We start from the raw sequence: 27,660 nt of genomic DNA on the forward strand, positions 1-27,660 counted from the left end.
GTAGTTTAGGCACCGAACAACTCAGCATTGCAGCCCGAGGGCCCAAATATGCGCCTCGACTCTTCTTCCCGCTCCCGCCTGGCAGTTTCCTTTTTTTCTCCAGCAATCATTGGGCCACGTTCACTTCAATGCCCACCACCCACAATCCACATTCGAACTGATGCATTCTGTTTTGATCCGCGTCTTAGTCTTGACTCGCCTCACTTGCACATTGTGGTCATCTTGCCTCGCGACTGTGCGACATTGATTCGGAGTTGTTTTCCTCCTGTTTGTGCCTAGTGCACGCCTTCAGTTTTGAAGAATGGCTCCTCGCGTCCTCCACGTCGTCCTCCTTGTTTTGTCCCTCACTATCCTGGCTGCAGCCTGGTCAAAGGAAGATTACGAGATCTTCAAAGTGCGGGATGAACTCGAGAGTGCCGAAGGGCCAGATGTCACTTTCTACGACTTCCTAGGGGTTCAGCCCTCGGCCACTGTCGACGAAATCCTCAAGGCATTCCGCAAAAAATCCAGAGCCCTTCATCCCGACAAAGTCGTCCACTCGTTCACCGCAGCCCGATCGACAGGGAAACCTAGAAAACCAGGGGAAAAGAAAAAACCAGGAGTGCACGTTTCGTCGGGCCCATCTGAGAGGGAGCTTCGGAAGTTCCTCAAACAAGCCAATGAGAGGTATACAAGACTAGGGGTGGTGCGCGACATCCTCAAGGGCCCAGACCGAGAGAGATATGACTTTTTCATGAGCCATGGATTTCCCACATGGCGAGGCACCGGATACTACTACTCAAGATATCGACCAGGTCTAGGAACCGTGTTGGTGGGCCTGTTTCTGTTCGGTGGTGGTGCTGCCCACTACTTTGTTTTGGTCACCAGTTACAAGAGACAACGAGATTTTATGGAAAGGTATATCAGGCACGCAAGAAAGACAGCATGGGGTGACGAACTAGGAATGGGGGGAATTGCGGGTTTGGGACAGCCTGTGGAAATGGCCCAGGTTGATGAAGAGCCTGATCCGGCAGCAAACTTAAACCGGAGACAGAAGCGAGAGTTGGAGAGACAAAACAAGAAAGAAGCAAAACCGGGCAAGAACAAGAGCTCAAAGCCAGCACCTATCCAATCTTCGACAGGATCGAGGGACAAACGCCGAGTGACGGCGGAGAACGGCAAGACTCTGGTGGTGGACTCTGTAGGTAATGTCTTTCTCGAGGAGGAGGATGAAGAGGGCGAAGTACAAGAGTACCTTCTCGACCTGGACGAAATTCAGCAACCATCTTTCCGCGACACGGCGGTGGTCCGTTTGCCCGTGTATTTGTGGCGAAAGGCCTTTGATCCGTTTCTGAAAAGGACAGATCCAGTGCCTAGTGATGAATTGTTTCAAGCCGAGGCAAAATCGTCTGGTTCGGTGACACCAGACATGAAGTCGATGGCAGCACCGACGGATCTGAGCTCGAGTCAAATTTCTGACTCAGGGTTTGAGATTGTTGACAAAGACACGGAATTTGGCAATACTTCATCTGGAGTGAAGAAAAGGAGCAAGAAGGAAAAAAGTCGCAAATAGCCAGACACCTTGAAAAATGGGTCTACAGGCTACAGCCCAGATGTATGATTTTGCATTGGATAGAATCGGCAATAGAAGAATTGCTAGTGGCCATCTGGCTGGTATCATGTTACAGGTTAGGAGCACAGCGGTGCCCCATATGTACCCAAGCCGAAGCGAAGCGTCCAATGAAGAGCAGACTCTCTCAGGATTGCTTCCAAGGCATGGACTGTGGAACAAATACAAGAGAGAAGAACCAGTTCAAGCATGGTTGACCTTTCAAGACCACCAACTAGATGAACATTTTGGCCAAATTCATCAACCCACCAATACTTTCACCGATGCCGCCGCCCATGCCAGGCAATGCACTTCCAGAGACAAAATCTCTGGCACCACCTCTAGCATAAAACCGATCAGCACCGCCTCTAGAACCTCCGACCAGATTCTCCAAACTGCGCGGTAGGCGCACGCCGACGGTGGCAAGTAATCTGGTCAAGGCACCTCCAGTGATGAGGGGCATGATGACGAGGAAAAACACCTTGACTGGGTTCCGTCGCATGTATGAATATATTTGTCTGAGGAATCGACGGACTCGGTTGATGAATCCGCCGCGAGGCTTCGCTCTCGAGTGGCCCTTTGATGACGAAAAGTAGGAGCCATTGCCACTACCTCCGCCCAGGGAGAAGAATGACGAGGCACTTCGCGCATATGACGGTCGTGAAGAGTAGTGGCTGCGTCGTGACGGCGAGCGCGACGGACTTCGATCGCGGATTCCGTCGTTCCAGAAGCCCATGCTGGAAGGAATCAAGGTTTATTTTGGGGTGTTGGCTGGTGAGGACCAAGTATAAAGTGGAGAGGGATAGGCTGGTAAGCGGTAGGTTTGTAGGCAGGTGGGTGTATTCAAGGCGTCGTGGGCATGGATCAACTGGTGCTCTATGTCGAACGACAGACAAGGTCAGTTGTGTGCTTTATTTTTGGAGGCTTCTTGGGTTTGGGGCTGGTTACACGGACATTGAGCCTTTTGATCAGGAGATACAGCGAATTCCGTGTCGTTGGCAAGACGTCCAAGGCGAGTGCAACGATGGACAAGGACCACTGATTCACATTGTCAAAGGCGAGTCAGGAGCAGATAGAATTTCTTCTATCGAAAACCTCAGACCGCTGTGCAATGAATTAAAGTGGCTGGAGAGGAAGTCATGGCACTGGAGACCAGGCTCAGGCTGCGGGTGTGGATGCGAGTAGGCGAGAGTGACGGTGAGAGTGAGAGAGTAGCGTGGGATCCATCAGGCTGGCAGAAACTGAGCGTGTATGGTTCAGTTGAACTGAATGGCTGGTACAAACTACAGCAAGGAAGTACTTAGTTCGCTTCAAATCCCCGGCTGGAGGTTCCCCCAGGGGCCGAGGGGGCCCCTAAAAGGCCTGGATAATAGGTACCCATACCCTACCAATCAAAAGCCCCAAACAGAATCGACAAGGGAGAAACACACTGGAGGGCAGAGGGTCGATGCAGCCACTGTGGCTTCAACAGTACAAGTAAGAGTAATGGCCTGTAATTGGTTGCTACCACTAGGTACCCTCTTCCTGCCTGTGCCGCTCATCCTCGACGTCATCTTCTGTGGCGCTCGAACCATCATGTCACATCGCAGGAATTGATTCAATCATTTCACCTCACTGTTATTTGGTAGTTGTCTTTCTTTCCATGCTCTGCTCAATACAATCTCCTCTCCTACGGTCCAAGATATCCACTACCAAATTCATGCCCAAAACTGTATGAACTTACCTCCTCAGCGGTGGTTACAATCCCATCTTGGCTGCCTGCACCCTGTACACTCGTCGTGTACAATAGGCTCTGCCTGAACATCACTGTGACGACATGGCTGACCATCCAGATTACTGTGAGTTCTGTGATTTCCCAGTGCATACTGTCTTCGTACTAACACTCAATAGATGCAGTGCTTGAAATCAGCCCCACGGCATCTGAGCTCGACATCAAGAAAGCATACAAGCGTGCAGCCTTGAAATGGCATCCTGACCGTGTCCCCATCGATTCGCCAGACCGAGCGAAGCGAACCAAGATGTTTCAAAAGATCAATGACGCCTACTACACTCTGTCAGATGCTACAAGGCGGAGAGACTACGACGAAGCCCGAAAATATTCTCAAGATTCCGGCACCAGCAGCTTTGAAGACGATGAGGAAGCCGACGAGGAAATCCCCCGGCCGCAAGCTGGAGGTAGTGGTGGCGGATCTTGGTTCAACATGTTTGGTTTCGGAGGAGGTTCCAGCGACGGCCAGGAGCAGAAATTTGCCAACGAACAATTCCGAGATGTATTTGAGGAGATGATGGCTGAAGAGGACATGGCGGATCGAGAGGGTGGGACGGCGGTGCCCAACAAGAAGTTCTGGAGCATCGTCGGTGGCATTTCTGGGGCTGCCATGGGCTTCATTCTCGGTGACATGGTGGGTGCGATACCTGGCTACTTTATCGGTAGCAAGGCTGGTGCAATCCGAGATGCGAAGGGCAAATCAGTCTATGCTGTCTTTCAGTCGCTGCCCCAGTCCCAAAGAGCCCGCGTCCTCAGCGAGCTTGCAGCCAAAGTCCTTAGCGGCGCCGTCAGTTGAATCTTATCCGCCCACTGACAGAGGCAGCCTTGTTTGTTTAATAATCAGCGAATGGTGCAATGGATTGTTTTTGGAAATATACAGTTGGAGGTGCACAAAACACAGGACATGTTCCTACTACAAATGATCATCATTAATTGAATGCAACGAGGATATTTTTCGTGTTCCAGCGCTGATGCAAATATCATGTACGCTAGATAGAAATGTATGTAGCCACGCAGGCAATGTGTAGCATGATGCAATTAAGCTGACGGGCACGTAGGGATGGGGACATGGGTACCTGGTCAAGTATCTGGCCTGGACCCGATACAAATACGAGATGACTCCCTGGCCTCAGCCTTACATATATGTACACTACCGATATTTGAATATAAAGACCCATGTGGTTTCCCGTTGTCAAATATCTTCTACTCAACTCTGTATGCGAGCAGTTGTCGATTAATGGTCTGCATGACCCTTCCGAATCGTTTCTTTTGATCTTTATGTAATCAACGCCTCAAGAATCCCACACATGTACTCAGTCCTGGATTCCGCTATACCCATGCCGCCAACAGCAAGATCTAGTCTTGCATCCCTGCCCTGGTTTTTCTCCGTGTTTCGATTTGGTTCGCCAGCGCCATGCAAAAGCAAATCATGCTCGTATGCAAGATGCAAAACTCTATTGATGTCGTATGTCGAGGACAAGAAAAATCAATCATTCAAACATGTAAACTGACCCGACCCCAGAACTTGACTTTAATATCTCCCTTGGTTCTGGGAGCCAGGAAGGTGGACTGAGCCGTTGGATGGGGGTTGGAGAGGACGATCATTCACAGCACTTGTATCTCGAGAAGCGCCATGTCCGATCAAGTCCTGGCCATCGGCATTGGGCCCTTGGCTATCGTGGGTCAAAGGTTGTCCGTTGGGAGTCTTTTCAGGATCGGCATCTCTCCAGCCCTGAGGGACGTGGTTCTTTGTGTTGATGCTCGGCAAGAGATCGAGGAGGAAGCTGAGGATATAGCCGGTAAAGACTAGAGCCACAATCCATTCAAAAATGGCGGCCACATTCCGATGATGTGTGAATGTCGTGCCAACGAAGACGGCGGCGAGGGTCAATTCGACCAGGATGAAGGCAAGTTTGACCCAAAAGGAAATGCGAAGGATGCGATGTTGTCGATAGTGGATACCGAGGCGTTGATACTCGGCGCAGAGGAAGACGGCAGAGAGGATGAAGCCGCCGATGAAGACAAGGAGGAAGAGATTATGGAGCCTGTTGTGTCGATATGTGTCGAAGATGGAGAGGAGGATCAGGCCTGCCGAGCCAGCGATGGCGAATATGATGGACAGAACGGAGAGGACTTTCTGGGCCCTGCTGGTATTGGGGACCAATCGTCCCGTGTGTCGAAGCCAGCGTTCAGCAATGAAGCCCAGGTCAAGGGCAACAGTTGTGATGACGCTACCAGTGATAAACAATGGCTTGAGCCCATAGGCACCGACGTCGGAAATATAGGCAATGTTTTGGCCTTCTTCCATGCTGGGGTACTGGGGTGAGCCTTCGACTTCCCATGTAATGAACATGGCGAGTAGCATTCCAAGCCACCTAACAGCAGATTAGAAGAGGGACTGGCAGGAAGGTTTCAAAGGTGGAACTTGCATGGATGCTGAGATGATGGGAAATATCCAACTTCCCAGATACCACATGGTTGAGACGTTAATGTGAGAATGCTAAGGACTAGAAGGACGGATGGGTTGTGTGCAAAATGGTATTAATAGGTGTGTCGTGGTGGTGACGGCAACGACTGGGAAGAATCAAAGTGGAAGAAAGAACGCAGGAAGTCGAGCACAGTGCAATTAAATTTGTCACCGACGAGAGGAATATGGATGTGAAGAGAAGGTTGAATTGAAGTTTCGCTGGACTGACAGATGATGTGTATGATATGGATGCATGGGTTGGGATGGAATGAGGTAGATTAACAATCAACGTTGTCTATTATCTGTTGTCGGGTTACAAAATGAAATCCACGGAACGGTCAAGGTTGCGACGGACATAAGACAAAAGAGCGTCGAGGATTTGAGGCGCAATACAGAAAGTAGTACTACTTGGTATTTACTGTAGATTGGCGCGGGGAAAGAGGATCCATTTCTGCTACCAAGGACTGGTTGAATATCAAAATAATGCGTATGTTCCCAGAGATGAAGCAGACTTGGCTGCCATCCAAGCGTCCAAGCCTCGTCCTCAACGCGTCAACAGGTGATGACGTTGATCAAAGGGCAAGTAAAAGCTGAGGCATTATCAGTGGGTGGGACAGGAAGAGAGTTTATGCAATTACAGTGCAACACTACTGCCTCATTGCAGACTTGGGTGTTCATGCACAGGTTAGTAACTTAGGAATCTATGTACGAAAAGCTAAGCGTCGGCTTTACAGACGCAATGGGAGGATTGAGTTGAATCTTTGACACTGTAATTCTAGTGTCCCCCAACCTCAATTCAAAAATGGACGACGTCAAAGAAAAAAGTGTTTGCCTGGCGACGTCATCACAAGGTTATTGACCAGGGGGGGAACCCGTGGCACCCGTAACAGCCGTGGCATACAAGTATGAGTACGCATCAGGTACTTGTATCCAGCCACCAGCTTCTCTACGGTCAGTCCGCGGCATTTAGGCTCTGGCCGGAATTGCCCTCGGTTTTATCTCCATCCCTGGACTAACTTGACTTGAACTACCTAGTACTTAGGCGCCAATAACAGGCATTGTTCACCTCGACTGTCCCGATAGAGTGCACGAGGCCTCTTTTTAGGCTCTCGGCCACCCCCGGGCCGCTTAATCTACATCTACCCTAGGCGGCTCCTAAGTACCTACCTTACCTACCTAGGTAGATAGTAATTATCGCTCCTACAAGTCCTGGGTACCTACTTTTAGGTACTGACTTCAGGTGCCTATGCAGCCGATCCGGACAATGGCAATGTCTAGGTAGGTACCTACCTTAGGTACCTTAGTCATGGCTATGCCCAGTTCTGATGTTATTTGTTGAACACATGGTTGGACATATTGCATTTCTTACTCCGCTTTCTTTGTCCTATCTGTACCTCCCACCTTGAGAATTTCCTGCACGGCGGAGCATTGCTCCTCTTCGACCCCAATGGTGCGCATATATTCCTCAACACCGCCATACCTCGAGCCTAGATGTTCATGGATCTGGTGGCAAAAGTCGACAGGGCAACCAGCGAATGATTCGTCTAGGCCGATGCTAGCAATCTCCTCCATTCGAGCCTCCTTTTCGCATTCTAGTTCAGATTCGGATTGGAGGTAGTCATGGCTAATCGCCTCGATGTCGATGCCACACAATAATAAGAGGAGGAGGATGGTTATTCCGGTGCGGTCCTTGCCTTGGGTGCAATGAATCAACACTGGCCACGAGTCTTGTTTGGCAACAATGTTCATCATCTCACGAATTTCAGGACCACTGTGGTCGAGCGTGTCCTTTCCCAAACCGACCAATCCACGAGGGAGCATGAGCTCTTTGCCGAGGATTGCAATGGCCTGAGTGCGGTATCCCAGAACCATGAGCACAATCATCTGGATGAGACTCCAATATTTGAGTTGCCAGATCAGATATCGTTCGAATCCTTTGCCGTTGAGGTTGATGTTGGCATAACGAATGCTGGCCATCTGGACTTGTGGTGTGTCTCCTTCACCCACTTCTTCGCCGTCCACAGTGTCATGTTTCTTGGCCGCATTGATCAATTCGGTCTTGGATCGTAGATCAATCACTGTCCTGATCTTGTACCGGTGGACGAGATGATCGCGATCTGTAGAGCTGGCTTCATCGAGACGGGCACTGCGGAAAAGGAGTCCTGGTTTCAGGATGGGGGATTCGACGATCGAGTTGATATGGGCCCCGACATCTCGAAAGTTCAAGATGCGTTTATCAAAGGGGGGAGGTTCAGCCATGTTGGCCTAGGGCACCTGAAGCATGTGCGGCGCGTGGATTGAGTAGATGTCACATGTATGGGTGTCAAGGGACGCATTGCATCGAAGCACTGCATGTACGTACAATTTCTCAGAATTGGAGTAACAGAATGCTCGTAAGAACACTAGTGCTTTTGGCAGTGCTCATTTGGTCGTACTAGTTAGTGGTGGAGAGCAAACTCAGCTTGTCACGCTTGTTTTCCGTACATAGTGGAGATTCGGCGCCCAAATCGTCTAGCTCCCAGGGGTAGGAGCTCTTTAGAGCCCCGAATTGAACCCTATCTGGGGCTGTCCAATGTCCAATGCCTGTGATTTTGTGGTTCGATGACGAGATTTGTAGGGCTACTGGTAACGTCATATGCTGGTCCACACGGACACCCAGCTCAGAGAAGACTGCACCCCAGATCATACCGAGATACACTCAATTCTACAGAAGATGAAATCGACACGAGCCAGAATGTAGTGCAGCTTCCGGTCTTATGAGAAGTGTAACTGTCCAGCTGCGGCGCTGCCGTTAGGACTTTAGTCAGACCGGTAGAGCCTAGGGGTGCTGATGATGTAAGTCTGTTGATCCTACTGGGTTAGAACTTGGAGGGGTCACCACCAAAAAAAAGTCGGTCGGCCTCTGAAGAAACCCCGGCGCCCAACAATCAGCTCGTTTAGCCAAGACCAGTTCCATTAGCATCCGAGAGGATCACGCCAGATGTGCATGTCATACACACACATGCTCCGTAGTCTCTTTGTTCATGCCCATCAAGTAACCCATGAACAACGTGTGTGTCGACAACTCAACATTAGCGGGGGCTGGCAGGCTGGCCATGATTAACTTCTAATGATGAGCATGCCCAGACAATCATTTAGCATTGGCCTGGTCCACTCTTCAGCCACAGAGTAATCCTTGTGTGCTGGATCATTCTTGTGCCGTCGCGCCCGCCTTTTGGGGGAAGACTAGAGGGGCCAATTACTCTCTGGATCGGCGCCAACCCGCTGTCGCTGCAACCTGCCTACTGTGTAACTGTGTAAATAACTGGCAGAGCCACAGTGGCCGCTGGGCTTGATGCTCGTCGGTTGGCCATGCCACTGCTAGTCCCCAAATAGACTGTCTCCACCACCATCTTGGGCGAGCTACTAGCTCTCTAGCACCTAGGCATACATACGAAGTTCTCTTAGAGGCCGAGGGGCCTTGTCTAAGCGGCACGAACCTCAACCTCGGGGGCACCAGCACTAAAAAGCACCACCAACAGCTGTGAGCATTGATCACCCATCACCCGCCACACAACCCCCCTTCGTGATCTTTCAGTGCCACCCAGTGCCACCCAATGCCCCCCCCCCAACATCCAATATCTCAACTTTAGTGCTAGGCGTGCATGACGTATGTGGATTAGATGACATGGACGCATCCAAGTGGCATGCTTCCTTGGCCAGTCCCAGGCCCAGGGTCTGTTTCCTAGGCCATTGAGCTTCCCTGGCGCCCTGGAGCCCTGTTACTACGATTCTTTTGGTGCTTTGCTGCTTTGCGACGCTGATTCCTATGACATGACAGAGCAGAGCCCACCATGATCCATTTCCATTTCCCGAGCTTCAATAGTCTTTCCTGCTGATGAGTGATGCACCTTCAATCTTCTCCCCAGTCTTCTTTTCTTTGTCAGAGCTGGACTGCATCTTTCAGTCTTTTCAGTCTTCCAGACACAGTCTGTATCTCATCCTTTGGTCTTTGCTCTTGATCCCCCTCCCACTCTGCATGTCGAATTGAACGCAGTCCTTTGTGTTTTGCGTGCGTACAGTACACACACGTGTGTCTTTGTCGTCACCAACCAGACGACGCTGCTCTAGTGAGCTCAATCCTCGGCCCAACCAGATCATGTCGGCCACCATCTCCCCCGGCATTCCCAGTTCCCAGACCAACAGCAACCAACATCCAGACAAGCTTGAACATAGAGGTCAGTCAAGTTAAACACTTCCTTCAATACCCTCTATACCTCTATACCTTCCAATCTCTCCTCCTGCCCATTCTAACAGCTTACTTTAGCTGCATCTGCTGCTCTATTCAACTCTAGAGACTCGTCGCGCCCCAGTACTTCCTCAGTACTCGACGAGGACGGCCGCTTATCATCCGCCAGTATGCGAACCCCGCTCTTGCTCCGTTACCATCATCCCAGCACCATCATCTCTGCTCCTCCTCCCCATCCACCCCGTCAACCCCGTCATCCCCGTCATCAAACCCCACTAATAATCCTACCACTTCCTTCAAAACTAACTCCTTCACAGGCGCTGCGCTTTCCTTAAAATACGCTCGAGCTCAAGACCTTCCTTCCTTCCCCTCCGCTGGTGGTGTCAAGTTAGCTTCAGCCAGTGCTGCCGCCAGTCTAGCAGATTCAAACAAAAAAGCCTTTGAACATTGGAAACCCGCCTCCATTCCCGCCGCTAATCGAGCTGCCTACGCCGCAAAAGACTACGAGATGCAACCTCTGTGGCAACCAGAGTCGACCCGCGCTGGTTCTCAGGCGGCAGCAGTCGCTCACAAAGATACTGCGCCAGTTGAAGTGTGGAAAGCCCCAGACTCAGTACACGGTCACACAGCCGCCTCGTCTGCTCTTCAGAATCAAAAATCCCCTCCTGCCATCACCGAGAGAAATGTATCCTCTGACGGCCGACAAAAGGCTCTTCTTGCCGCCACAAAATCAATGTCTGGAGGTCGAAAGCGAGCCGAGTCTGCTCCTCTACGACCTTCGCCCCAGTCCGCCTCTTCCAGCAACTCTAGTTGGGCCTTGAAAGCCGCTGAATCTTCCCAGAAAGGAAAACCTCCAGGCTCGCACGCTTCTACCACTGCCTCGTTTGACCCCGCGCGCATCCAGAACATGGCCAAGAGCAATGTCAACCGCCAGATGTATACCTCAAATCCTCCTGTTTCCATCGAAGTCGAGGAGAGAAGAAGGCAGGACACTCTCCGTGCCTCCGCTGTGGCCATGGCTCGTAAGATGTACGCTATTCAGCAAGAGCAGATTGATGATGCCAGAGGTATTCATCGATCGGAAAGTCACTTTGCCGCCCACACCGCCCGTCGTCGAGCCCAGTCTGATGCTGCAAACAAGGCTTCAGTTGAACAACCATTACCTCGTTATGAAAACCTCGAGGATGCTGCCCGCAAACTTGCTCACGAACGCCTGGCCAAAATCCATGACGAACATGCGGAATACCGACAATATTACGGCACCAACTCCCCACCCAAACCCTCTCGCTTTACTTCCATGCGCCGGCCCACCCGCAGACAAACCCGTGACGACGACAGTGACTCGGATGAAGAGCAGTCCCGCAAGATCATGCAGCAGATGTCTCTGTTCCAGAGCAAGCTTGCCGAGGTCGACAGCAAAAAGCGTCAGGCCGATCGCGATGCCCTTCTTGCAGCTGCCCACAAGAACGTCACTGCTCGCTTGAACGCTATGGACGAAAAAGTCTTTTCCGAAACCGGCAAGACCAGTCCCCACCAGCGCGAAATATGGGAGCGCCAGGCTCGCGAGCGCGCTCAACGTGACAGCGACAATAGATTGATCAACGTCGGCAAGGTCCATATTGGAGGTGGCAAGTACCTCGACCAGTCCGAGATTGATGAAATCGCCAAAGCACGACTGCAACCCACGCTTGATGACATCACAGAAAAGGCCGAGGCCCAAAGAGCCCGCGATGAGGAGATCCGACAGGAACAGGAGCGCGTCAAGGCCGAGGCTCAGGCTGAAAAGGTCCGACTTGCTTTGGAGAAGGCTGAGCAAAAGACCGTCGCTGGTTCGTCCACAACACACGCCCTCATATTCCTGTACCCTTACTGACATTTTACAGACAAGGAAAAGGCCGAACTCAAGGCCCAGAAGGCCGAGGAGAAACGGATCAAACAAGAGCAGGAGCACGAAGAGAGACGACTTCGTACCGAACAAAAGGCCACAGAAAAGAAAGCACGCGATGAAGCTGCTGCCGCCGAACGCGAACGTAAACGGGCAGACAAGGAGGACAACAAAGAAGCCACTCCTACAAAGTCAAGGCTCTTCTCAACCTTCCTTGGTCGAGGCACCGCTACTGGCGCCGCTGGAGGTGCTGCTGCTGCCGTTGGTGGACATACGTTGGGAGGACACAGCCCTGGCCACAACGATCCCTTTACGGATGCAACGGAGCCCACCGAGGCCAAAGTGACCTCTGATAATGCAAGTGATTTAGCTGGTGATACCGTACATGACCAGGTCACCATGGATCCCTCCGAAGCTGCCCACGCCGTTGCTGCGAACGAACTAAGTGAAGACGAAGCGGACTCGAGTCGAAAGCAACAACCAGAGAAGCCAACCGACGACTATGATGCTGCCCAAACAGATGGTCTCACTTCACCAGTTGTTGGCCTCCCCACGACCGACCGCGAGGAGCCCACTTCGCCCACATCTCCCGCCTCCCCTTCCAAGAGAGATTCGAGGGTGAAATCGTGGTTCAAGAAATTCAAAACTGGCAGCAAAAATGAAAACGACATTGGTGAGAAACCTGTCCTATCTGCCGAGACAGAGAACACCCCAGGCAGCACGGCTCCCCTAGAGGATGATGAACCGGCAAAACCATCATCGGCGTCTGAACGCGATGTTGCACTCGCTGGGCGAAGTGACAACGAGACTGACGATCTTTACGGTGCCGGAGACAAGTCCAAAAACGCTCCAGGTCAGCACAGCAGGTCTATCAGTCCCGTGTCGTCGTCTATCAGCGAAGATCCCTACGTCATTGCCGCTGACGTTGCGTCGTCCAAGTACTCGGCAGACGCACCAGGCTCGAAGAGAGCCTCTGGGGCCGACCAAATTGCCGCACTATCTGATTCTGACGACGAGCCTCGCGGGAGAAAGGGTTTCCGAGAGAGGTTTTTAAAAAAGGTGATTCCTGGGCGAGACAAAGATAAGCCAAAGGGCGCAGCCACGGCGGAAGCAGCACCGACAACTGCAGCTGTCGCTTCCATCAATGAGCAGTCAGTCGTTGAGCACCCATCCCCACTCAGCAAACAAGTTGGTGCTTCATCTCCAGAGCCCGCCATCGATGACGCTTCCGAAGTCGGTCACCACGCGAACCCGGAGGCGGGCATTCTCGTCGCCACCGAACCTTTACGCGAAAAGATTCAGGAGCCATCCACCACCTCGACCGAGGCGGGGAACACCACTGCCACTGGCGCAACGACGCCTGCACTCACTCACACCGCCACCAATAATGACGATGACGACTTTGAAGAGGCCCGGGACACATTTGATGAGGAGTCGCTTGTCCGACCTCCGACCAAACTCGTTGACGTGTCAAACAAGGCTCAATCCATGAAACCGGAATTGGTGGACGTGACAAATCCGAGTGGGGGAACCACAGCTTTAGCCAAGAACCGATCATCAAGTCCTGTGGGCAGTAAACATTCAGGCAGCGGGGCTGGGAGCCGGTTTACTGAGGACCTATAAGGGCACGAATTGCGTTGGATTGTGACATGACTTTGTTGGATATGATGAGTCTGAATATGGAGATGAAGGTTTAAAGGAATCAGAGAATATGATGGGTCATCCAAGGATTGATGGACATGTAGGGATCTGATATGAGGAGGTGAAAGTCCAGTCGAAGACGAGTGAGACACCAGGCGACTCACCATCACTGTCATAAAGGCACTGAAGTATGATGCAATTGAGTGACGCCGCCAGTCAGCACACGCATGGGGATAATGATTATGTCGGCGGTATACCTGGTATCTAACCTTGTACGTTGGGATCTTGTGCAATTTGGAAATGGGACGCGGGTAGGATGATCAAACACCAGTCTTGTCGTCATGTTGTTATTGTTGTCTTTCAGCGATATAGTTACCCAGTTGTGTTAGGACAGGACATATAGGATGATTTCATCGTTATGGAATGGAAAACACTAGCAGGCCATACAGGCAGGGAAATACCAATACTTGTACATAGCCACACATGCATCATGGCTCTCTCCACTGCATGATCAAGTCTCTGCTGAGTAACAAGGATACAGGTGTTGCCCAACGCAACGTCGTGTCTCTTTCCGAAGGCCCCTTAAATTGAGGAATCAAATCTCATGATTGTGTATATACTATTGTTCCAACACCGCCTGAAAATGCTAGTCTGATGTAGCATCTCCACCCTCGGCATAGAACCACCTCATCACAGCTTCACTGTGCCATTCTTGATCCCCTGCCACGCCTCATCCCCAAATCGCTCATATCGATCCGAACCAGGACGCAGCCAGAAGATGCGGTCACCTCCTCCAACCTTGGCCGGATCAACGCCCTCGGTTCTCAGTACGTGCTTTTGCTGTTTATTGTTCCCCGTGGCCATGACTTCAGTCACGATACGGAGAAAGACGGGGACGGCATATTTGGGCAATGAATTGCGCGCATAGGTGGCAATAGCCTCTAGGACCGAGGGAGGTACTGGGCTGTCAGAGCTTGAAACGTCACGGAGGAGCACGGCAGCACAGCCGGCACGGCCATCGTGGTTGGGAATCTGGACGCCGTAGACGTTGGCTTCTAGAATGGCGGAATGAAGGCCCAGCACTTGTGCCACTTCTGCCGTGGAAACATTCTCGCTGCGCCAGCGGAACGTGTCGCCGATACGGTCCGAGAACCAGAGGGAGCCGTTGCTGTCGAAGCGAACAACATCGCCAGATCGATACCAGGCGTCGCCTTTCTTGAAGACATTGCGAAGGATCTTAGATGTGCTGGCCTTTTCGTTACCAAAATAGCCTTGGTATTTTGCCCCAATATCGGCAGGGTCAACTACGTAGAGCAGTTCGCCTGGTTCGCCACGGGGGACCTTAATACAGTATCCCGTCTTGTGATCACGTTTTGGAGCTTCGGCTTCCCAATCCACTTCGACAACGGCTTGGGCCTTGAGAGCGACAAGGTTGCCGAGAAGACCAACGGAACCAATCGCACCGGAGGCGAAGGTGTTGTTGGATAAGTTCCAACTCGCCGCAACAGCCTCGGTGGCTCCATAAAATTCGGCGATGGTTGCTACGCCAAAGCGGTCGCGGAACCGATCCCAGACGTCCGGCCTCAGACCATTCCCAAAGGCCATGCGCAAGTTATGTTTCGTACGGTCGTTGGGCTGGGGCGGTGCGGCAAGAAGATACCTGAGAGTCTCTCCAACGTATTGAATGACAGTAGCGTCGGCGTCGGCGACTTCGGACCAGAAATTGCTAACGGAGAATTTTCGACCGAGGACGAGAGTGGTGGGGATGCTCAGGCAGCAGTGGAAGCCTAGTTGAAAAGCCGACGAGTGGTAGAGAGGCATGGATGTGTAGTAGCGGTCGGGGTTGGAATGAGTGACCGGTCGCAGGCTCATCCACCTTGAAATCAGGGTAGAACCGACAACGGTGCGATCCCATGGAACAATGGCGGCTTTTGGGAGACCAGTGGTTCCGGAGGTGAAAATCAAGACGGCAGGTGAACGAGCGATAGCGCCTGAGCGTGCCGAGTCGGGTGCACGGTAAGGGGGGTAGTAATCAAGGGAAGACTGGAGGCCGGGGTTCAAGACGGCAAGTTCCATGGGAAAGGCATTATTGCGGAAGTTTGGGGCTTTGAGCGTTGAGGTGGCTTCGTCGGTGAGGACTCTTGCTGCGACTTCAGGGTCGAGGATGAGAAGTCTAGCAGTTGAAACACGGACACTGTGGATAAAAGCAGGTCCGACCAGGTTGTAATTAATGAAGGCCGGTAAAGCACCCAGAGACCACACAGCCATGACCATGAAGAGGAATTGGGGACTGTTCATGAAGTTCAGGGCGATGATCTCGCCAGGCTTGACGGAATGCTGGGAATGTAGATAGCCAGCATAACGCAAGACTGAGTCGTAGGCTTGTTTAAAAGTCCATTTACGGCCCTGATAAATGATAAAGACTTTGTCCTTGACCTTTGGGTTATTGGCATGTGCTTCGATCAGGTAGAAAGAGTTTACTCGGTCGGCCTTTTCGCGTCGGGCAAACTCGAGGCGGGCGCGGATGAGGCTCGACAGGAGATTGAAGTCGACGGGAAGACGCCATCGTGCGTTAAGGTAGGCGAGAGCTGCTACGGTCGCAGGAGCAGCGAGGGCTTTGGTGGTTGAAATGGAACCTGCATGGAAGAAAGAATTGCGAATCAGACTGGAACCACTTATACAGGAATGTCTGGGGAAGAAGATGTGGGATGTTTTGCGGGGAATTGGAGTATGATGAAGCTCGGGGGTACCAAGCTACACGATTTCAACTCACCAGCCATGATGTGCTCAGATCAGATGCGGCCGGTCAACAGAAGAGAAGTTGAGCACCTTTGGAAAACCAAGTAGTCGACTCCTTGAATCGAGGCTATGCATAAGAGAGAAGGGCTTTCAGTAAAGACCTGGTTGAGGGTAGTTAAACACCACTGGTATGCTTGGAATAGCGATGGAGGCACTGAGAGGTGAGGGGGCGGGCAGAGCAGAGCCCTCGGCCCTAAGAATTAGCCGTATGGCATGGCCAAGAGCATGGCCAAGGGCCTGGGCCGGAAGGGAAAGGTTTCGAGAGGACAGGTGTTGAGAGATTGAGTGTGACGGCCTAGAGAGAATGAGGTCAAAGTTTCTGAAGAAATCATGGGCCAGGTGAGGTCACGGTGTTTGTGACTAAAGAAGCATACTACGTAGGCTCCGATGCTATTCTTACCGAGGCATCCGGTGCTAAGAGGATGATGGTTGGATTGGTCGGTCAACAGGGCAGAGTCAGTTCATGAATGTCACTGGTTGATTGCCTCGATACGAGGGAGAATACGCAGAATACGAAGGCTAAGGAAGATCAAGAAGAGAGGGAAAAGAAGAGAGAGAAGGGAGAAGTGCCAAGGCTGTTAATCTCACCACGTGACCATAGAGACGAATATATGGTGGCCTGGGATGGTCTCTGACGGTAATCGTAGTTAGAGGCCCCATGCTTTCATTGAATCCTGAGAACATGCCTATGGGAATATCCTTCAACACAAATCTATCATACCCGCATCTAAAATGTCATTAGTTCAAATGTTGAATGAGGTGAGTGAAAAGGACGCTCAGACGTTGGCAACCAGACACGACCCACATGCGCGCTCTCTTGAATCAATTCTTTGAAGGAATAGCGACGCCCAGGAGCAAGCCCAGGAGCATCAACCAAATCACTAGAGGCTGATGCCACCTTGACGCTCGTTCGGATCATGCTACTGCTTCTGTTGAAGACGGCTGGTCAACTTTTGCCAAAAGCTTTGACATCTTCGCGGAGACGAGACAAGGTTGTGACAATCGAGACTTTTGATAGGTAGGCACCGGGAGCTGAGAAGCTGAGAACATTTGTTCTGGTTCATGTCTTGCAAGTATCTGAATTTTGAGGCGATAGTCATTTGAGGAAAGAGCCCGAGATGTCGATCCGAGGAAAGAGCAACGGGGGAAACGGGCTTTCTCTTTGTTCCCCTTTGTGTCTGCGCCTTCTTTATCCACTTCCTCACTATAGCATTGCCATTATATCCCTCAGGTACGTTTCGTTCAAACAAGACAGTTGAAAGATTGGTCCACACCAAATCCGCCACCGTGAGTGACTGCCAGAGACTCTGCCTGCGTCAGGTTACAGTTACTGTTACGATGCAAGGCCTTCACCCGGCTCAACGGTCTCCGCTGACAGCGTGCCAGGTTCCTGTTACTGTTACTGTAACGATGCAAGGCCTTCACCCTGCCTCAACTGCCTCCGCTGCCTGCGCTGCCTCGACTGGCAAGATTCCTTGATTATATCAACCTCTTGTTCATCTCCACGCCTGATGACTCCTTCTTTATTCACTCATTATCGTCCAAGCCCAGTTTCATCCAGCGGAACCGTAAACCTCAAATACCATAAGACGAAACTTAGCGCCCTAAGATACCCAGTGCACACATCAGCTCGAGTCCTTGAGCGTTGGATTCGCAACCATGTGTGTCAACTTTGGATATCGTACGCTCTGCGATCATTGCTATGAGCACATGAATTGGAAGTTCCTTCGACGGGTCGAATGTCAAAAGTTCAAGGCGACCGGCTCGTGCCGTCAAGTGCACTGGATCAAAGACAAGTCCTGGATCAAGCGGAAGAGACAGAGCTGGGTGTGCCAGGATGCCTGTCAAGGACCCAAGACCAGGGAGACGGCCGAAGACCAGCTTCTAGTCCATACTGGAGAAACGTTGGCCCAGTCCCGACGATCTGCCTACGACGTGGGTCGAGCTGCATGGAGGGATGCTCGATCGGCTTGATCTGATGGAATCACCTGAGACAAATTGGAACCTCTGTCGGGTAAGTTCTGGATTCGGAGATGGTTCCCGTTGTTTGTGGCTAATGTTTGTTGCAGCGTAAGGCATTTCTACCGACGTCCCACTGACGACTGAGAACGGATAGAGACACGGCGCACTGTGAGATTAGATCCAACACGATTAGACGAGGCCTTGACTACTGTGGGAAATAGAAGAATACAAGGAAACGGCAGGGATGCTGCTTATGGAGATGCTGCCCAGTCAAGAGCTGGGCAATATATTCCTGTCTTTACGGCAAACAATTCGGAGAGAGTGATAAAGGGACGAAAAAATTAGAATGGCAGATGCTGGATAATGTATGGATTAGTCAGGAATGTACTCAAGCAACGGCATGATATCCCATCATTCCCTACTCAAATGAGTTTTCGTCATTCATGAGCGAGGAGCTGTCCTCGCACACACAAACCATAAATATGAGATTATGCTAGCCTCATCTGCTCCAGTGGCGCAGGTCCATATACTTCAACATCACACAGTTCTAGTATATGGCTCAAAAATCCACAGCTTGCCAGTCATAATTCCCGTCGACGTTGTTCCAGTCTCCACGGTCAAAGGCCCTCTCCCATCCCAACATGACGGCCAATAGTCGACAGGTGTGACTGCTGACAGCACAAACAACCTTGTCCGTGTTGGCCAGAACAGCCAGGTCCAGAAGGTAGGCACGGGCAAGGAACTGGCGCAGTTCCAACGCCTCCTTGGAAGGATGGGTGCGATGGTCGCGGTCGAAGTCGAGCTCGAGGTCGGCATATTCACGCACGCTCGCATGAGCATCGCCGTCGTCGCCGTCCAGGGCTGTGCCATCGCCGAGGACGCCAGACTCACGACGGCGCGGAAATACGCCATCCTCGCCACCGTGGTCATTCCTCTCCTTGTCCTCGACATAGTAGTCGACTTCGCCTCCGTGGGCAGGTCGTACTTTGATGGGCTTGGGGCTTCCCATCCGTTCTGCTAGCACCCGTGCCACATGGTCTGGCAAGCCTAGGCCCCAGAAGAGATCCTTGAAGAAACCTCCCTCCCATCCGAGACCTGAATCCAGCTTCCTCTTACTTGCTAGCGAGATTTTAGCCTGCGCTTTGACGATTTCTGGTAGATCATCTCCACGCTCGGCCGCACGCTCGTACATCTCCGGGTCGTCCGATGCCAGTACCAACATCCATTGGCTTGACTGTCCAATGAGCTTGGTTGCTGCTTGCACATAGACTTCCAGCGGGATATACCCATGCGAATATGCGTATGTAAAGGGGTGGCGGTCGCCACGACGGATGTGTACCCCAACGAGGCCAGTCTCAGCCGTCTCGAGGAGAACGGCGTCGTGTTGTCGCTCAAGGGATTGAGACTGGTTCCGCAGTTTGGACAGGCGTTCTTCAATGTACGAGGCATCAGGCTGGGTGATATGGAAGAGGGCTTCGTAACCGTGGCGTGCCATGTCGAAGATGTCACGTTTGGAAAAGTGTTGATGAAATGACTCGCCAAATACCCAGCTGGTGGTGGCGGCAGAAACAACGAGATGTTTAGCCTGATGGGGGCATGGGACGCGGTGAGACGCTGGTGGAGGTCGACAGTCTGGTGAGGGCTTGGAAACAAAGAAGGTAGAAAAGTCTCCATAGGGGAAATGGGCATCGTCGATGAAGAAGGTGCGGTCTTCATGCTCAGCAAGGCTGTACGACAAAAATAAACCCATGAGAGTGGCGCCGAGCCCAGCGTCAGCAGCATCGAGAACATATGTCAGAGATTTCTCACAAATGGGGCGATGATCCAGGGAAGCTAACGAGCTAGCTGAGTGAGGGAGGAAATGTTGATCTTGTGCCTGATCGACATCGATATAGTCGGGCTCGGAATGGTAATAGTCCTCGTGGTCATGGTCACGCCAGTTGGATCCAGCAACATGACGGGCAACATCTTCGACTTGGGAGCACACATCAGCATAGTCTGCATGTGGCAAAGGAAATGTCAGTTTTTCGGGAATAGAGATAGTCCAGTAGCTTCGGCCACGGTGATCAGTCAAGGATATGGGGGTGGCATGGTCGGGTAGTTCAGGAGCTTCAACAATCTCATAGGTCTTGCCCAACGAGGTCAGGAAGGTCAGCTCGCTCAGTCTTCGTGATTGTCTGCGGCCAAAGGCAACAATGTACCAAGCAAGGATCAGGAAGGAGAGCCAGAGTAAGGCTCTGACAATTTTGCGGGAGTTGAGCTTTGGGGGCTTTTTCCCATGGCGGGGGAGAATTGATGGCAAAGAAGGGGATGGAATGGGAGTGCGTGGAATTAGATGCTTGACGGAGAGATATGATGTGGTGTCGGACCCCGTGATTTTCAGAGGCTTAGGAGGACTGGAGCGGCTGGAGAGAAGCATTTTTGTACGCGGCTTGTCATCATGTTGTGGGTGTGAGAGTCTCATTCAGATGGACAGCAGGCGTTGAAGGAGTATGTAGAATTTGACAGAGGGAGTATCTGTAAAGTGTGGGTAGCAAGGCCCAAGAGGGAGGAAGAGGCAGTGAGGTCGTCTGGAACTTGAAACTTTAGGGTATGAATACTCGTTTGACAGAAGCTGAAACAGAAGTGATCCTGAGCTAGCAGGATGGAGAGGTTTGGAGGGAAACGAAGAGTCTAGCGGAAAGTGTTGTCGAGAGACATGGATCAAGTGCTGAGCTTGCTAAGAGACAAGAATGGGAATGATACGAGATGGTTAAGATGATCAAGATGAATTACAGCAAGAAGAAAAGGATTTTCATGGCAATGGGTGCATTGTCGTGGCACAGACATGCAAAAGGATGGGGCGAGAGAAAAAGACACCAAGTCCCAAGTGTGAGAAAATGGACCCAAGTGGAGGAGGAGGTATGAAGTCACCGTGGCTTGGGTCATGTAGGTACTTGGGTATAACTGCAGTCAAGAGGCAGGGGTGGACATGTCAAGCGGGGAGGATGGCGTAGATAAACTACATACTCCGTAGTTGCATATGGGTGGCTACTACGAATACGGGTGGAAGGAGGTGGGATAGATTTCAAGGCTCTGAGGCTCGGGACGGTAGCGGGTAGTAGAGAAAAAGAAGAAGATAATAAAGAGAGAAGATGAAAGAAAAGAAGAGTCACGATCTACAGTTACGAGGTCAAAAGGAGGCAGGAGGCAAGAAGAGCAGGAGGGTTGAGAGGAACTAAACAATTGATGGGACAAAGAATGATTCAAGGTTGAAACGATTGAGTTGAATCTACCCTTGGGCAAGGCCTGCCTACGGAGTAGATACATTATAGGTGCTCCTAACTATAGGTAAATTATAGTGGAATTACCTAACTTCAAGTTGTTAGGCACTGGACCTTCAAAATGGCCAAATTGGTTCAGAGAGGTAGAAAAGATAGGCAAATGATGCCACTAAAAAGTCCTACTAAACTAATAATTGCCTGGCAATGGTGCTGGTCATGTTGATATGCCGCTGGTGTCAGAATCTGAAACAACGACAGCAGCAGCCCCAACACGAATCAGAACAAAGAAAGGCAACTTGGTGCAACCCAGAGTTCTGGATCTGCCTGTCAGGCTGAGGCTGAGTTGTAGTGGAGGGGGCGAGAGACGAATGGGGGAACAGTTGGGATACTTCCGTACAGCCCGAGGCGCCCAAAGAGGAATGCCTACAGCTGATGTCCAGGGGTGTCAGGCACACTGTACTACAGAGGATGTACTACGAAGTACCAACGGAGGTACTCCGTAGTTGTGAGACACTACTCCGTAGAGGCACAGGTCCCATCAGTAGTACGTAAGGTACCTTAGTTACTAGTATTCGTAGTACATACTCCGTAGTAGGAAACACGTGACACTCGATCCATCCTTACTCTGGGATAACGTGACCAAATAACGTGACCACCTTCATACTTTTACCCGATGATCATTCCAGCTCATCATATCCATTTATTCATTAACCAAACCAATATAGATACTCAAGTACACAACGTATTCAGATATCAGATACCAGGTAATGTAATATTGCAAGAATTTACTACGTCTCCGTCATCTCGTCTCTCATGTCTCCAACCAAACACCAAACAACTTCCACCCACCCGTGTCCAGGTCTGTTGCCAGTCATTCACTATCTGAGCCTTTTCTTGCGGCCTAGTGGCCCTGGTCCGAGTATATGGTAATCTCGTGTTCTTTCTCTGAATAGTCTCATAGGGTATCTAGGTAACTTTCCGCCGTATTGAATGCCTGATGCTCTCCGCAGATGACCGTGACGCTCAAGTACTGTCGCCCAGGCACACTCTGCTGGCGCCATAAAATAATGTCCCAGAATCCCAGTATCAATCAAATCCAACAGTCAACGTTCCTCATTCGCTCCTGAAGCACGGCCTCATTCGCCGTGCCTGCTACTGACTGCTCTCCACATCCAACTCTCTGAATCAACACCCGCTCGCCAAACCACTTAGAATGAAACTGAAATCCAAATACTGTCGTAAGCGTCGTTTGTGTGCAATTATACAAACACGGCCCCCGCCGTTCGATACCCATCATCAGTCTTTACGCCCCAACCATCGAGTCTCGCTCTCGAAGAGAAGCCACCATCGTCCCCATCGTTGGAGGTCCGTGTCCCACAGCTCCACCTCCCGCACTCGACGTCCGACGCGAATCACGACGACTCATCAACGGCGTCGCAGATGCCCTCCCAGACGAAGATCGAGGCTTCACCAGCTGCCCACTTTCTACCTTGTCCTGGATCATCTCGTCGAGCATCCTCGACATTTCATCCACCGTCTTCTTCTTCTTAGGCATGTTCTTCTGCGGTGACAGCAATGTCATTGGGCTGGCCCCAAGTGGCGATCGAGGTGTCCCAGCCTGCATCGGACTAGCGTCGGCCACCATGGGTGCACTACCGCTGCTGCTTTGGCTCTCATGGCCCAAGGTCGATCGGCTGCTCTTGAACTCCGACGACGATAGCTCCGGCGTCAGCTCTGCAACCTCGCGTTTTCTCACCGCCGACCGTAGCGCTGCCACCGTCTTTTGCAGATCTGAAATCATGGCATCCTTTTCTTCGAGCTTGCGAATCATCTCGTTTTCCTCTCCGCCGCCCTTGTTGAATGCCATCGACACCCGCGAGTGGCTGGACCGCCGCGCCTGCAAGAGTCGTTTCTCCAGCGTCGAAATGTACCGCGTCTTGTCTTGGAGATCCGCCTGCAATGCCCGGACTTGGGCCTGCAAAGGTGCTCGTCCATCGCCGTATTCGCCTCCAGCCTCCTCATCCTCGTCAGGGACGCCCGAGAAGGAGACATGACCCGAATGAGAAGGACCTGCCCCGAGAGAGACGACCGATGGATGCCTTTTGAGGCCGGAACCTGCTCCCAAAGTAGACTGGCTCGCCGAAGATCGCACGGATCGTGATCCAGCAAACTCCGTCCCCCCTGACATTCGAGAGTGCATCCCGAGAGCCGACACCGTACCGCTGTTGACCCCGGTCGATTTGGAACACAAGATCAGTCGGTTGAGATGCTCGATCCGTTCCTTGAGCGCTGTGCGAGCCAACTGCATCTCCAACATTTGTTCTTCGTGTCGTTGTTCCGCCTCTCGTTCCAACTGCCGTTCTTCCTTTTCCACCGCCGTCTTTTGCTGGCCCTCGAGCTGTGCACGAAGAGTCGTGATCTCGTGTCGATATCGCTCAAGAAGCCCGGCATTGACGCCGCTGCCAATTTCTTCTGCCGCCTTCTTGGCATGGCTGACAATATTGTTCTTTGCGCGAGCAGCAAACTTCAATGTGTTGAGTGTTTCGCCCGTGTGGTTGCTTCCGGCCAACGTCAGACCCGCACCAATCTGGATCGTGCACAAGATGGACACCAGTGAGCCTCCAGACAAAGCTGGCTGTAATAGACGCGTCAGCTTGCTGTCCCTGTAGGGCAGATGCTTGCCATCCTTGTCCGTCGGGGTGCCATTCTTGTCTCGAACACCAGACAGCTTGGCAATCACGGTCCCCAGCGTCAGAAGAGACTTGTTGATGTGAGCTCCCTCGGTTCGTCGTTCTTTGTCTTCGGCCGCTCGTTCCGAGCCAGCAAGATCGATCAGGCTGAGCGTTGAGACACGCACGCCACCGGGAAGCATAGCGACTCGCTTGCTTTCTGCGGTTGTCCCGCCAGTTCCTGGAACTCGCTCACGGCTCTCCACCACAATCTGAACCACCGCATGACTCCGCGAACTTCGAGAGTTGAATTGAGTACTGCCCGTGCGACGTGCCATGTCTCCTCGATGGATCACTCGCAGCAGTTGGGTGGGGCTTTGGACGATTTCTTCTTTGAGAGGACTGGCATAGACGCCCCGCTTGCTGTCCTCTCGTAACTTGATCTCTTCTTGCTGTCCAGCTCCCACACCCGCTCCTACCGAGGCAGCGAGAAGATCATGGATCTTTTCATTGTAGATTTCCAGGTAGCTCACTCGCAAGAGGAATTCTCGGTGTGGCGTTTCACGAATGTAGGAGAAGATGTCGGTGATGGCCAGAGGGATGACACCAGGGCTCGTCATGGTGCCTTGCATGGAAAATGTTTTGCCTGTACCCGTCATACCGTATGCAAAGACAGTGCCGTGGTAGCCCTCCATGACACGTCGAACCAGTCGTTTGGCCGCAGAATCATATACTCGGGCATTGTCATCATGTTGCGAAAACACATTGTCGTAATGATAATCACCACCTTCCTTGCCCCGATAAGCGACCAGAGCCCTCCTGCCATCGACCATCCATTCGCCTTCACTCTGGGCGGAATTCTGCGTGTTGGCATCTGGACGGACTCTGACACTGACAATCACATTGCCCTTGGCTTCCTTGCCCTTTGAGTTGCGTTTAGACTCGCCATGCATGTCCTCGAGGTTGTTGGCCCGGCCACGAGCCTCCTCGTCGGCCTCTTCGATGGTAGTAGCACTGGTGGAATACGACCCATTTGCTGAGGAGCTTCTGCTGTGGGCCGGTGAATGCACACTCGACTGGGCATCAGAGAAACGATTTCCGGACCGGACAGAGATGGACATGCCTTCGCCTGATGAGTTGAGCAGGCTCGGGGTTTGGGGGCCCCGAAAACTGGTTGAGGGCGTGTTGCTGGCTCTGGGAGATTTTTTGGATTTCGAACCGACGGTGGCCGAGTCACCGCTTGAAGCCCGCTTTTTGATCGACGTGTTCGAGATTGTGGAGGCGGCAGTGGAGGGTCTTGTGGGTGTAGGAGGTTGTGGGAATGAGCCAATGCTGACGGTCTTGCGGACTGGTCTGGAAGGGATCGCGGATGGCTTCTCGGTCGCTGACGAGACATCCTGGGTCGCAGAGAAAGGCTGAGATGTTGGTAGGAGAGATGGTCGAGAGGGTAGCTTCAACCGAGAAGGAGTCTGTGGCAGGCTCTTGCGGGGAGGCTTGGTAGAGGGGATGGGAGGCAAAGCAGAGGTGGGCGGATCGGCAAGCGGACGTGAAAGAACGGGTAGAGACATGTTTCTTGTGGCTACTGTATCAGTCAGACGACGGGTGCAATGTTTGTCGTGGGATCCTGCATGTGCTGTCTCATGCAAGCTTCAACGATAGTCGAATGTCGCGCCAGGCAAAGTAGCAAAGCCGCATACACGAGGTTCGCGAAGTGATTTTCTGGGGTCGATTGTGTCGTTGAATGTTATGATGAGCGAAACAAGATGACGAGAGGCGAGACGCAGGGCAACGACCAGGTCTGGAGTAGTGGTGAAAAGGCAGGCGGGCCCAATGGTTGGTTTTTGAGCTCACAAACTAGGGTTCGGTGGGTTCATTTCAGACTTGAGAGGTTCTCGAGTTGTTCAGACTGGACAGCCAGTTGACCACAATGTCGATGTGATGTTGCGGTAGGGGCGTCTGGTATTCTCCGAGGCATGTGAGGTTGATCATGTGGGGGGTGGCTTGTTTGAGTCAGTATCGTCTTGGAGCAAGTTGAGAAGACAATTGGATCAAAGAGTGGACGTCAAAGCCAACGGTTGGGCACTGGTGGTTGACAGATCTGACAGAAGAATAGACACGACAGGTCAAGAGGGACGAGGCGCGAAATTCAGACCGACAAGACAGACACAAGCGCAAGGAGGCGTAGGCAAGTTAGGTCTGAAGTCTGGGTTACTGGGTGACTATGTGACTGGATGACTGGGAGAATTGAGAATTGAGAAAGTGGAAGCAGTGCAGTCAGAGTGCATCTGTTCATCAGTCAGGAAGGGATGCAGGACGCAGGACTCAGAACAGTCGTGACTGCCACAATTGGCCGGGAAGAGGGAAGTGGGAAGGAAGTGCAAAGTGGCAGGTGGACCCCTTGGATATTGAATGTTCCGGGGCGAGAGAGCCGACTACTGGCCTCCCCGGGGTCCTGGGTCCTGGGTCCTGGGTCCTGGGTCGTTATTGGCCTGGGTCCTGACTCCTCTGGGCAGTCAACGTAGTGTCATTCAGTGCATTGCAGTGCAGTAGCATTATGCTTACCAGCAGCTGGCAGCTGGTAGTTACGCTTAGCTTGGTTAAATTCATTCTGCGGGCGACCCAAGGCTTCTCCAGTCACCAGCCGTAACAACCCAATGCAACCCCCCCTGTTCACACTGGTACTTCACTTGTTTACCGTAGTCGGTGATTAGGTGCAATTTGGGTCCTTGAGTCAACGATGTTGCTACCAATTGACCAATACCAGGTCCTGCTACTCAGTATCTCCCTGGACACTGGGGTGTTGGTCTCCAGAGTTGTCTCCCCAAGGACCGACCCGCAATCAATCATGGATTAAAAAAAGTCAACAAATCCTTGTCGATCAGCCCCTGGGATCTCGACACCAGAGACTGTGACAGTGGTCACTTTTGCTTTAATCTTTTACTCCGTAGGCCACTTTTGCTTAATCTTTTAGCTTCAAGCGACCGCGTCACCCTATAAGGTACCAACGGGCCCTTTAGCTTTGCCCCCTGCAAAGGTTGACGCCTCAGACGCAACCTTCACTTCTCTCGAGCCCTAGTAAGGTGGACGAGTGGTTCAGGCACCAAAGACCCTAACGATATGGGGGAAAGTGCAACGCGGAGGTTGTCAAAGTCGTGTCAAACTCGAGACTCCACCTCGTGCCTGGACAGGAAGCTGTGAGTCCGCGACTTTGGGCCTGGTGCAGGAGCACTTCTGCAGTGCCGTACTCCGTACTTGCCCAACTTTCTGAAGCCGTGTGTGTGCCTGCGCCTGCGCCTGCAACAGTGGACAACCGACCAGGTGGTGATTCTCATTCTGATGATTCTGATTCTCAGGTGGAAAAACTTTGTAACCACAACACACTCTGCCACT

The 27,660-nt window shown here is 52.0% G+C and overlaps 9 protein-coding genes across 10 annotated transcripts; 4 read left to right on the top strand and 5 right to left on the bottom strand.

The window, feature by feature from the left end:
* Window positions 1-115: 115 nt before the first annotated feature.
* On the top strand, window positions 116-1,659 carry PV10_02031 (uncharacterized protein). Its single transcript, XM_016366303.1, has one exon. It carries the CDS (start codon window positions 302-304, stop codon window positions 1,550-1,552), a length of 1,251 nt encoding a protein of 416 aa, XP_016225821.1. The 5' UTR covers window positions 116-301; the 3' UTR covers window positions 1,553-1,659.
* On the bottom strand, window positions 1,488-2,854 carry PV10_02032 (uncharacterized protein). The gene is made up of 2 exons (XM_016366304.1): window positions 2,543-2,854; window positions 1,488-2,464 (listed from the first exon to the last, which is right to left on the bottom strand). Exon 2 carries the CDS (start codon window positions 2,322-2,324, stop codon window positions 1,824-1,826), a length of 501 nt encoding a protein of 166 aa, XP_016225822.1. The 5' UTR covers window positions 2,325-2,464; window positions 2,543-2,854; the 3' UTR covers window positions 1,488-1,823.
* A 269-nt stretch (window positions 2,855-3,123) lies between these two features.
* Window positions 3,124-4,438, top strand: PV10_02033 (uncharacterized protein). Its single transcript, XM_016366305.1, has 2 exons — window positions 3,124-3,426; window positions 3,479-4,438. The coding sequence occupies exons 1-2, from the start codon at window positions 3,405-3,407 to the stop codon at window positions 4,150-4,152; spliced, it is 696 nt and encodes a 231-aa protein (XP_016225823.1). The 5' UTR covers window positions 3,124-3,404; the 3' UTR covers window positions 4,153-4,438.
* Window positions 4,290-6,273, bottom strand: PV10_02034 (uncharacterized protein). The gene is made up of 2 exons (XM_016366306.1): window positions 5,786-6,273; window positions 4,290-5,731 (listed from the first exon to the last, which is right to left on the bottom strand). Exons 1-2 carry the CDS (start codon window positions 5,830-5,832, stop codon window positions 4,888-4,890), a joined length of 891 nt encoding a protein of 296 aa, XP_016225824.1. The 5' UTR covers window positions 5,833-6,273; the 3' UTR covers window positions 4,290-4,887.
* Window positions 6,274-6,996: 723 nt separating this feature from the next.
* PV10_02035 (uncharacterized protein) lies at window positions 6,997-8,164 on the bottom strand. The gene has a single exon (XM_016366307.1). It carries the CDS (start codon window positions 8,080-8,082, stop codon window positions 7,189-7,191), a length of 894 nt encoding a protein of 297 aa, XP_016225825.1. The 5' UTR covers window positions 8,083-8,164; the 3' UTR covers window positions 6,997-7,188.
* Window positions 8,165-9,558: 1,394 nt separating this feature from the next.
* PV10_02036 lies at window positions 9,559-14,080 on the top strand. Of its 2 annotated transcripts, XM_016366308.1 has the most exons (4): window positions 9,559-10,040; window positions 10,130-10,219; window positions 10,369-11,880; window positions 11,935-14,080. In XM_016366308.1, the coding sequence occupies exons 1-4, from the start codon at window positions 9,962-9,964 to the stop codon at window positions 13,557-13,559; spliced, it is 3,306 nt and encodes a 1,101-aa protein (XP_016225826.1). In that variant the 5' UTR covers window positions 9,559-9,961; the 3' UTR covers window positions 13,560-14,080. The 2 variants fall into 2 exon arrangements, with proteins under 2 accessions (XP_016225826.1, XP_016225827.1); XM_016366309.1 differs by having other exon boundaries at window positions 10,130-11,880.
* On the bottom strand, window positions 14,015-16,876 carry PV10_02037 (uncharacterized protein). The gene is made up of 2 exons (XM_016366310.1): window positions 16,351-16,876; window positions 14,015-16,213 (listed from the first exon to the last, which is right to left on the bottom strand). The coding sequence occupies exons 1-2, from the start codon at window positions 16,355-16,357 to the stop codon at window positions 14,268-14,270; spliced, it is 1,953 nt and encodes a 650-aa protein (XP_016225828.1). The 5' UTR covers window positions 16,358-16,876; the 3' UTR covers window positions 14,015-14,267.
* Window positions 16,877-17,874: 998 nt separating this feature from the next.
* PV10_02038 (uncharacterized protein) lies at window positions 17,875-18,350 on the top strand (the record flags this gene model as incomplete). The annotated part of the gene is made up of 1 exon (XM_016366311.1): window positions 17,875-18,350. Exon 1 carries the CDS (start codon window positions 18,036-18,038, stop codon window positions 18,348-18,350), a length of 315 nt encoding a protein of 104 aa, XP_016225829.1. The 5' UTR covers window positions 17,875-18,035.
* Window positions 18,351-22,367: 4,017 nt separating this feature from the next.
* PV10_02039 (uncharacterized protein) lies at window positions 22,368-26,621 on the bottom strand. The gene has a single exon (XM_016366312.1). It carries the CDS (start codon window positions 25,836-25,838, stop codon window positions 22,905-22,907), a length of 2,934 nt encoding a protein of 977 aa, XP_016225830.1. The 5' UTR covers window positions 25,839-26,621; the 3' UTR covers window positions 22,368-22,904.
* Window positions 26,622-27,660: the final 1,039 nt, after the last annotated feature.

The sequence above is a fragment of the Exophiala mesophila genome, assembly GCF_000836275.1.
Source record: "Exophiala mesophila strain CBS 40295 unplaced genomic scaffold supercont1.2, whole genome shotgun sequence".
NCBI classification, from domain to species: Eukaryota; Fungi; Ascomycota; class Eurotiomycetes; order Chaetothyriales; family Herpotrichiellaceae; genus Exophiala; species Exophiala mesophila.

Excerpts from the sequence above, each read along its gene's own strand:
- PV10_02031 (XM_016366303.1), top strand. The coding sequence starts at position 302 with ATGGCTCCTCGCGTCCTCCACGTCGTCCTCCTTGTTTTGTCCCTCACT.
- PV10_02032 (XM_016366304.1), bottom strand. The coding sequence starts at position 2,324 with ATGGGCTTCTGGAACGACGGAATCCGCGATCGAAGTCCGTCGCGCTCG.
- PV10_02033 (XM_016366305.1), top strand. The coding sequence starts at position 3,405 with ATGGCTGACCATCCAGATTACT. Across the intron at positions 3,427-3,478 it reads GGCTGACCATCCAGATTACT|ATGCAGTGCTTGAAATCAGC; the intron begins GTGAGTTCTGTG and ends AACACTCAATAG.
- PV10_02034 (XM_016366306.1), bottom strand. The coding sequence starts at position 5,832 with ATGTGGTATCTGGGAAGTTGGATATTTCCCATCATCTCAGCATCCAT. Across the intron at positions 5,732-5,785 it reads CCCATCATCTCAGCATCCAT|GTGGCTTGGAATGCTACTCG; the intron begins GCAAGTTCCACC and ends ATCTGCTGTTAG.
- PV10_02035 (XM_016366307.1), bottom strand. The coding sequence starts at position 8,082 with ATGGCTGAACCTCCCCCCTTTGATAAACGCATCTTGAACTTTCGAGAT.
- PV10_02036 (XM_016366308.1), top strand. The coding sequence starts at position 9,962 with ATGTCGGCCACCATCTCCCCCGGCATTCCCAGTTCCCAGACCAACAGC. Across the intron at positions 10,041-10,129 it reads AGACAAGCTTGAACATAGAG|CTGCATCTGCTGCTCTATTC; the intron begins GTCAGTCAAGTT and ends AGCTTACTTTAG. Across the intron at positions 10,220-10,368 it reads CGGCCGCTTATCATCCGCCA|GCGCTGCGCTTTCCTTAAAA; the intron begins GTATGCGAACCC and ends ACTCCTTCACAG.
- PV10_02039 (XM_016366312.1), bottom strand. The coding sequence starts at position 25,838 with ATGTCTCTACCCGTTCTTTCACGTCCGCTTGCCGATCCGCCCACCTCT.